At 34.5% G+C, this 9,303-nt stretch overlaps 1 protein-coding gene across 1 annotated transcript; it reads right to left on the reverse strand.

Annotated features, from left to right (window-relative positions):
- Nucleotides 1-7,219: 7,219 nt before the first annotated feature.
- LOC109221634 (CBL-interacting serine/threonine-protein kinase 14-like) lies at nt 7,220-9,238 on the reverse strand. Its single transcript, XM_019386105.1, has one exon. The coding sequence runs from the start codon at nt 8,868-8,870 to the stop codon at nt 7,527-7,529; it is 1,344 nt and encodes a 447-aa protein (XP_019241650.1). The 5' UTR covers nt 8,871-9,238; the 3' UTR covers nt 7,220-7,526.
- Between the last annotated feature and the right edge of the window lie 65 nt (nt 9,239-9,303).

A 9,303-nucleotide genomic window follows, 5' to 3' on the forward strand; every position in this document is an offset into this window, starting at 1 on the left:
ACCTTCCTTTTCATTTTTCATATGGAATGGATTGCGTTTTGCTATGGGGAACTCGATTCAGTATTCAGTTAGCTGTAAGAATAGCTTCCCCCCAACAAGTTTTGAGGTAAACCAGAACTTATTAGCAAGGCATTCATCATCTCTTTAACGTTCTATTATTTGTTTCCGCAATTCCGTTAGATTGCGGTGAGTAAGAGGCAGTTGTTTGGTGAATAATGCCATTTTCCAAACATATTTTCCGCCATTATCACTTCTTATCATTTTGATCTTTTTGTTTAGTTGCGTTTCAACTTCATTTTTGTATTGCTTGAATGCATCATTTGCTTCATCTTTACTATTAAGTAAGTAAATATAGCAATATCTAGTACTGTCGTCAATGAAAGTTATGAAATACTTTTTCCCACCTCGAGATGGTACTGACTTCTTGTCGCAAATATCTGTATGAATTAAGTCTAAAGGATTTGAATTTCTTTCAACTGACTTATAAGGATGCTTAACATACTTTGATTCCACACATATTTGACATTTGGAGTTGTTGCATTCAAACTTAGGCAATACTTCCAGATTAATCATTTTTCGAAAAGTTTTGATGTAACGTGGCCTAAACGTTCATGACATAAATATTTGACTCAAGCAAGTAAGAAGAAGCTGAAATTTTATTCATATCAATGGTAATTACATTGAGTTTGAAAAGGCCCTCAGTCAGGTAACCTTTTCCTACATACATTACATTCTTACTAACTACAACCTTATTGGAAACAAAAACACACTTAAAACCATTCTTGACTAGAAGTGATGTCGAGACTAAATTCTTCCGCATTTCAGGAACATGAAGAACATCATTTAGAGTCACAATCTTGCCAGAATTCATCTTCAAAGCTATCTTGCCCATTCTTTCAATTTTTGCAGTAGCGGAATTTGCCATAAAAACTGTCTCGTTGGGTCCAGCGGGAGCATAAGAAGTAAACAACTCCTTGTTAGCACAAACATGTCGAGTTGCTCCTGAATCAATCCACAATTCTTTAGGATTTCTGACTAGGTTGCATTCTGAAAGCATGGCACATAAATCGTCTATTTCATCATTCTTCTCAATCATGTTTGCTTGACTTTTCTTCTTGTCCTTCTTTGGTGCACGACATTCAGCAGCCTTGTGTCCAACCTTTCCGCGTTGTGGCAATTACCTTTGAATTTCTTCTTGCTTGGGTAATTCTTTGGTCCAGACGACTTCTTTCTCTTTTTACTCGTTGAAGCTTCCTTAACAATATTTGCACCCATTATTGTTGAATTTCCACGAGACTTCTTCTCAACAGCCTTGTTGTCCTCTTCAATTCGTAGACGAACAATAAGGTCTTCAAGCGTCATATCCTTGTGCTTAAGTTTCAACTAATTCTTAAAGTCCTTCCACAACGGAGGCAGCTTTTCAATAAATGCCGCAACTTGAAACACTTCATTTATGACCATTCCTTCAATCATAAATTTATAATTAGTAAAATAATAAATATCTTGAATAAAAATATTGACTCGGTTTATACCTTCAGCAAGGAGGTCATGAACAATAACTTGCAATTCTTGGACTTGCGTTATGACAGATTTACCATCAACCATTTTGAAATCCAGAAATTTGGCGGCCACAAACTTCTATAGTCCAGCATCTTCAGTCTTGTACTTCTTTTCAAGAGCATTCCACAATTCTCTTGATGTTTTCATGATGCTATAAACATTGTACAAGCCGTCTACCAAGCAACTTAAAATATAATTTTTACATAAGAAGTCAGAATGCTTCCATGCCTCAGTGACCACAAATCGCTCATTTTCAGGAGTTTCTTCTCCCAGAACTGGAACGTCTTCGCTGATAAAGCGCAGTAAACTGAGTGTGGTCAGGTAGAAGAATATTTTCTGCTGCCAACGCGTAAAGTCCACACCAGAAAACTTTTCGGGTTTTTCTGCCGGTGCCATCGTCGGTGCAGGAGTTGTGCGACTTGAAGACGTAGTTGTCGTTGCAGTAGTAGCCCTAATAGAACCATTCTGTTGTTCCGCACTTGTTGTCATTTTTCTGTAAAAGAAATTGACAAACAGAATTAGTATGTCAGTGAAGTTTTTATATCTTCAAACCGAATACAAACAATCGAGTTTTTATATCTCGGATTGTGTAGAAAGTCACAAAGACTTTAATCTTAAACTGGAGTAGAAAATTCGAAGATTTTAATCTCCAAAACGGGAGTAGAAAATCAACAAGATTTTAGTCTCAAAGCAGAAAGTAAGATTGAATACAGAAATAAAGTTAAATTCCTTAAGCTTGATTGAACACTGTATTCAAAATCAGTAAATCAACAAACGTTAGTTTAAAAAATCAAAGCAGAAAAAATTCTAAGCCCACAAGTTTCTTGTGTTTCGTTAAGGAATTTAATCCCCTCACAATGCCCAAGGTTGCGGATTAATTCCTCCCAGGATAGAACGGAATAACTATTCTGTGATAGCGGCACTTCAAATAACAGAATTTCGGCGAACTCAAATGGCGGTGCAAATCACACAAAATGCTTACGTTTTATTTTTTGAAAAAATAATGCAGAATGCAGAAGTTTGAGGGGAGAGATTTCAGATTTTTCGATGGTGGAAAATGAGGCGAAGCCTCTCTATTTATAGCCAGCAAGGTTGAGTCCCAACAGGTGCAAAGGTGTCTGTTCAATGATAAGGTGTCTATTCAGCTATTGAATGGAACGTTTTTGGTGTTTATTCAGCTGTTGGTCGCGAAATAATTCCGCAATATTCCAACGCGCGAAAATGATTCCGCGATCTTCCAATGCAAAAAATATTTAGAAAAGAAAATGTTAAATGATGGAAAAGGAAAATAAAGCCGAAGCCGAGCCGAGCGAGCGACAACGACGACGCGCGCGAGGCATCACTTCTTCTTAACTCTTTAAGGGCTAGAAGATGAGCTTCTCTATATAAGTATATATACACAAGGATATTCTTTCCTTCTTCCAATGAGGGACAAAGTGCATTAGTAAAGTGAACTAATTCAAAATTTGACTTTCCTCCATTTTTTTCCCCACCATTTTCCATTCATACCTCTTTTGTTATTTATAACAAAACCCAACAGAAGGTAACAAATATTCTTCTTCTTCGTAGGTCATTTGTGGCACGCGGGAAGGGCTCGTGCAGCTGCAGCAGGATTTGAAAAAGGAATTCATCGTGCAAAATAGACTGAATATAACGATTATTACAAAAATAATGAGACGAAAATAAGGGATAAACATTAACCAACAGAAATTAGAATACTCCACCATTACAAATTTTCATTATTACATTTTTGTGAACTCCCTTGATCAAATCCACCGGAAAGGCAAATATTTTTCTCTACTGAGGTCTGAGGAGAATATGATTTCAGCTTTGCATCAAACATCCTCTAACACGTAATTATCTTAATCGGGCAACATATTATTCAACATATTAGCAGTTCAGTAAGTAAGCTAATTTGTACAATTTTTTTAACAAACAATATCCATACAATAGCGGTGGTTTAAAAGGATTCCTATTAATTTATTGAAGATATCTCGAAGTAATCACTGAGGTGTGAGTACGAGATGTGCTAAGATATATTAATCTAGTACATTATTTAAACTATTACTCCATTTTGTACAATTTTCTTTTCATTTGAAATTTCAAAAATTATAAGACTTAAAATTTTCTACTATGAAATCTTTCCTTACAATTTCATGCGCCAAACATGATTAGTTGTTAATTGTCGTTATATATCATCAACTAAAGATAAAATCAATTGATACTAGAGCTGTGCAAAATTTGGTAAATACCGAATTACCGTATCGAAATCGAAAATTTTGGTATTTGGTATTCATTATGGTATTTGGTTTAAGTTTTAAAAATAAAAATGGTATTAGGTATGGTATTAGTAATTTAAAATAAAATACCGAAATACCGATACCGTATCAAAATATATATTATATTACACAATACACAATTATCAGTTATAACATAAATATAAGAAATCTAAAATTCTACTTTCTTTTATTCTCTAAGTTCATCAATTAACTCTAAGCAAGTAACAAAACATTTCTAATGATCAAATTTATTCTTTTATGTATGGTTTACTTTCTCTGGGTTGGTATTTGCTGGTTTTGGTCAAAACTTTTGTCAACAAGCATTTTTCGTTTTGTACTTTCAAGTACTTCAATTAAGACTATTACCGTCTATGACTCTATGCACTAGTTAGTATTCAAACTGAATAACGAACCGAAAGGAGAAAAATCAAACCATATTTAATTTAATTAGATAGGGTATTGATATAGCATTTTAAGAACTCGAATACCGAAAATACCAAACTGAAATATCTAAATACAGTACCGTACCTCCGACGAACATCCCTAATTGATACAGTATCACTGCCCACAAATTACATTAAATGTACAGCTCATTGCCTCTGCATTATTGGTCTGCAAACTTTGGAGTTTTCATATTATTAAATAAAGTTCTTATACACAAGAAAACATTTTACTCCTATGTGTTTTGTCCCAACTTGATACGTACTATTATTTCTTATTTACTTTCACTTATATAAGTGGCATTGCGCAATTTGATAATGACCTTCACTTACCAACCTGTTTGATTATCTTTTTTCCCAGTATTAGAAAATCTACTGCAGAATAAGACAAGGACAGATGCATTTATCAGTGGTTGGCCATTATCCTGAAAAGAATATTCCCTTTTTCTATGGAACTATACTAGTAATGGACACATTTAGTCCATGATCTCAATTATAAACCATTAATTTAATCAAGCACTATTATTGATATCTAATAATGACAAACTGAAATGGATTAAAAATTTAAGAACCCACGTCAGCCCATCTTCTTCTTTGCTTCTACATCTATTTCCCTTTCTCCATGTACAAATTTTGACTGTACGGTGGAAACACAAGTTCTGTCATTTTAATTAATAAGGGATTCTTTAATTCAAATACTAATTATATCGGGCTTATGTTGCTAGAATTATTTATGTGGTGATTAATAATAATATTATTCTTATTCGATGATTAAAAATTAAGATATGTTAATTACCTATTTTTAAAAAGTATTTTATTTTTAAATAATTATATTATTGATGTATTTTTAATGCATATTGTAATGAATTAATAACGAAGGGCCAAATATATTCTTGTACTATGAGAAAAAGTTTAAATATACCCTCGTTATACTTTCGGTCCAAATATATCCCTTCCGTAATACTATTGGTTCAATTATATCCCTCGTCCGTCAAGTTTGTGCAAGGTGAACATCCAATTCTACGTTGCACTAACATTTGATGAGATGAATGTCACGTGGTATGCCACCCCAACGCCCTAACCCATTTCACCCCTCCCTTCTATTTTTTTTTCATCACTAAACTTTCCTTCTCCTCGAAGAAAATTTTAATGGTGAAAAAACAAATATAAGGGAGGGATAAAATGGGTAAGTGATGTTGAGGTGGCATGCCACGTGGCATCACCTCATCAAATGTTAGTGCCATGTAGGATTGGATGACCACCTTGCACAAACTTAACGGAAGAAGGGTATATTTGAACCAATAGTATTACAGCAGGATAATATTTGGACCAAAAATATAACGAGAGATATATTTAAATTTTTTTTATAGTACAGAAATATATTTGGCCCTTTTCTGAATTAATAATGATGACTTTACGTCCAATATGAAGGTTATGTTAGAGCTATTGGTTCAATTTTACTACGGCATTAGGCAAGTGGGAAAATGTTACTGTATTGAAGAAAAAGTTGCGGCGTCAAATGGTTATGATGTTTTTTTATCTCTCTAAATAGTCATTGTGTTTTCATTCTGCTAACTGAATAAAAATTAATTACGCTTTTAATAAATGACGAAACATGGTACTTTGGGTGGAGTTAAAATCTCTGTTAAATCAAGATGGTTGTTGAACTCAATGTTTTTATAGGCGGGGCGTGAGCGAGGCATTTTACCTTTGACGAAGCGAGGCGTAAGTCCTGAGACATGGGGCGTAAGTCCCACGAATCTTTAAATTTTACTAATTTTAAGAATTTTAAAATAGTATAAAATAAAAAATAATTATAAAAATTACATTAAAATTACAAAATTATAACAAATAATATATTTAAAATATTTATAAATTATAATTCAACTATGAATAATATGAAAAGTATGACATATATCATAATATGCAAATTAGTTGTAACGTCGTTACAACTCAAACATCAAAAGTTATGTATTCGATACGAAGTCTTATATGTATCTCTTAAGGAGTAATGAATCTTGGAAGAATTTCGATATTATAATTTGATATTTTTCTTAAATATTCCTTTTATTTAATATTTTTATTTGAAAGAGAATTTATATGAAAACATAATTCACATTTCAATATGATTCTCTAGCATCATTTATTTTTATGTTTCAACAATTTAATAAAGTGGCACATAATTCACCATACAATACCATGATAACTAATTATTTGTAAATAGTTACTAGCTAATACTGAGCTATTAAATTAATAAGTATTGTATCTCGTAAACGTGGAAAAAAAATAATATTTAGAAAAATAAATTATAAAAATAATTATGGACTATTATATAGTAAAGACATAACAAAAGTTAATAAATAAATACTTTTTAAATGAAAGATTTACTTAAAATTAACTATCATAGCAGTCTTAGTGGATAACGTGTAATAATATTTATTTTAATTATGACATAAAATACTCTCAACTCAATGATTTATGATTAAGAAATTAGTAATTTTGAATAGTCAACGATTTATTAAGAAAAATTGAGGATTTACAAGGTTAGTTACATACAATTGCATAAAGTTTTATTAGGCGAGCCCAGTACGCTGGGTGTTGGGCGTGCCTGGGGCATAAGTCCTGACGGCCGAGGCGGAAGTCTCACGGAACTAAGCCCCACACATAAGCCCAGGGGCGTTTTACGAGTGCTCCGCCCCGGGGCGATTCTCAATTCTACCTTTAACAGAGGTTGAACTATACCAGATAAGCCGTCCCAATACAAAAGGCTTATAAATGACTTGACTTCTTAAATAAATGAAAATCTTTTGCAGAAATGTCTCCGATATGTAGATTATTAAAATTCACATGATTTGATTTTTAAAATCTTCCCTGAATTCTGTACACAGAAAGCACATAATTAGATTACTTCTATAATCTCATTAAAATTACTCATTTACATGAACCTCCAAAGTAATTTGCTATATCATTTCCATTAATCCTCTAGAGTAGATTTTCTAATGATTCGAACAAATATTTGAAACAAAATTACCGGGCAAAAACAAAATACATAGCCCGGTATTTCTTTTTCTACTTTATAAATACGGTTGTTATAACTTTAAAAAAAATATAACATTTATGATATGCGCTAAGTATTAACATAATTATAAGAGTACAACATATTAATTTACTTTTTCAAATTTGCTTCCTTCCAAAATATTCACTAAAATCATTAGATTAATTCATAACTATCAGGGAAATGTCCTTATTAGGCAATTGGTTCTTCACCTTGATAAACAAATCCACTTATCTGTGGTTTAAATTTCTTCTTCCATATTTCCCCTTCAATCTCCTTTTTTTGAATTTCCACTATAACCAGTCTCTCCGTTAACCGGTTCACCTCCGCTAGAAGCCTAAAATTACCATTCTGCCCCTCCACCGTCACGGTCGCGCCACTCCTCTCTGCCTCCATTCCCTCTATCTTCGCCACGGCCTCAATTTTTCCGATGATCTTCTCAGGGGACTCTGCCGATACAAACCGTTCCTTATCGACAAATCCACCATTGCCCTTAAGTAAATCGGTAAAATTAAATCCGGAAGAAAATGAAATAATATCAAATGCATTCAGGAAATATCTGTCAAAATCTGAACCCGGAAATGAATCCGGGTCAAAATCCGAACCCGACCAAGACTTGAATTCAAATTCGTGATCCGGTTTCACCTCTTGGTACCCTTTTTTAAACCACGGGTCATCCTTGATCTCCTCTATAGTGATCCGAGTAACCGGGTTGGTATCAAGTAAGCGGGTCAACAACCGTTTCAACTCGGGCGAGGTCCATTTCGGGCACCGAAATTCACCTTTGTAAATTTTTCGGTACATGGTCATTAAATTTGTATCATTGAAAGGTAGATACCCAGCATTAAACACAAAAAGTATAATACCACAGGACCATACATCCACCTTAGCACCATCATAACCTTTCTTCGCCAAAATCTCCGGGGCCACGTAAGCAGGGGTCCCACAAAGTGTATGGAGCAACCCGTCGGGTCGGATCTGATCCGTAACAGCACTTAACCCGAAATCAGTAACTTTTAGGTCCCAATTTTCGTCCAGTAATAAATTTTCAGGTTTCAAATCACGGTGGTAAACCCCACGTGAGTGGCAGTAACCAACGGCGGAGATTAACTGCTGAAAATATCGCTGGCTGAGATCTTCGCTAAACCGGCCTTTAGACAATTTCGCGAAAAGTTCACCGCCTTTAGCGAATTCCAGGACGAAATATATTTTTGTCTTGGTGGCGAGAATTTCGTACAGGCGCACGATATGCGGGTGACGCAACCGGCGCATGATAGAGATTTCTCGCTTAACGTGAGCCGTCAGACCACCTTTGAGGATTCTCTGTTTGCTGACAACCTTAATCGCCACGCTTTGTCCTGTATTAGTGTCCCTGGCATGATACACTTTGCCAAACGCGCCACAACCCAGGAGTTTTCCCAGCTCATATTTGCCGAAAAGGTTTGAATTCGCCAACTCCGCCGGAGTTATTTCACCGCCGGCGGCGGCCACGTCGGAGAGTGACGGATATGAACTGTCATCTAAGATCTCTGGCATAACTATAACCCAAGATCAGAAAATAAGTAACCTTTTTTTGAATTTTCTCTACCCTTTGCATTAAAGCACCGAGCAAATTAAATTTGCTCGATGATCGGAAAATCAAGAATCTAAGGGGAAATGTAAAAAAATGGTACCCCTTTTTGGTCAATTAACCCCAGAAATAAAAAATCATTGAGGAATTGACAGAAAAATGTAATCTTTGAAGACTGAGAAATGGGGAAATTGCTAAAAATATACAGAATGGCTATGCTATTTATGGAGTTATAGCAAATGGGCAAAATAAAGAAGATAAATTTGATTTTTGTTGAAGCAAAATCTTGAAGAGAGAGAGAGAGAGAGAGAGAGAGAGAGAGAGAGAGAGAGAGAGAGAGAGAGAGTAGTAGTCAACACAAATATATACACTGTTATACATTTAAACATGTCTGAATAC

The sequence above is a fragment of the Nicotiana attenuata genome, unplaced genomic scaffold (assembly GCF_001879085.1).
Source record: "Nicotiana attenuata strain UT unplaced genomic scaffold, NIATTr2, whole genome shotgun sequence".
NCBI classification, from domain to species: domain Eukaryota; kingdom Viridiplantae; phylum Streptophyta; class Magnoliopsida; order Solanales; family Solanaceae; genus Nicotiana; species Nicotiana attenuata.

Excerpts from the sequence above, each read along its gene's own strand:
- LOC109221634 (XM_019386105.1), bottom strand. The coding sequence starts at position 8,870 with ATGCCAGAGATCTTAGATGACAGTTCATATCCGTCACTCTCCGACGTG.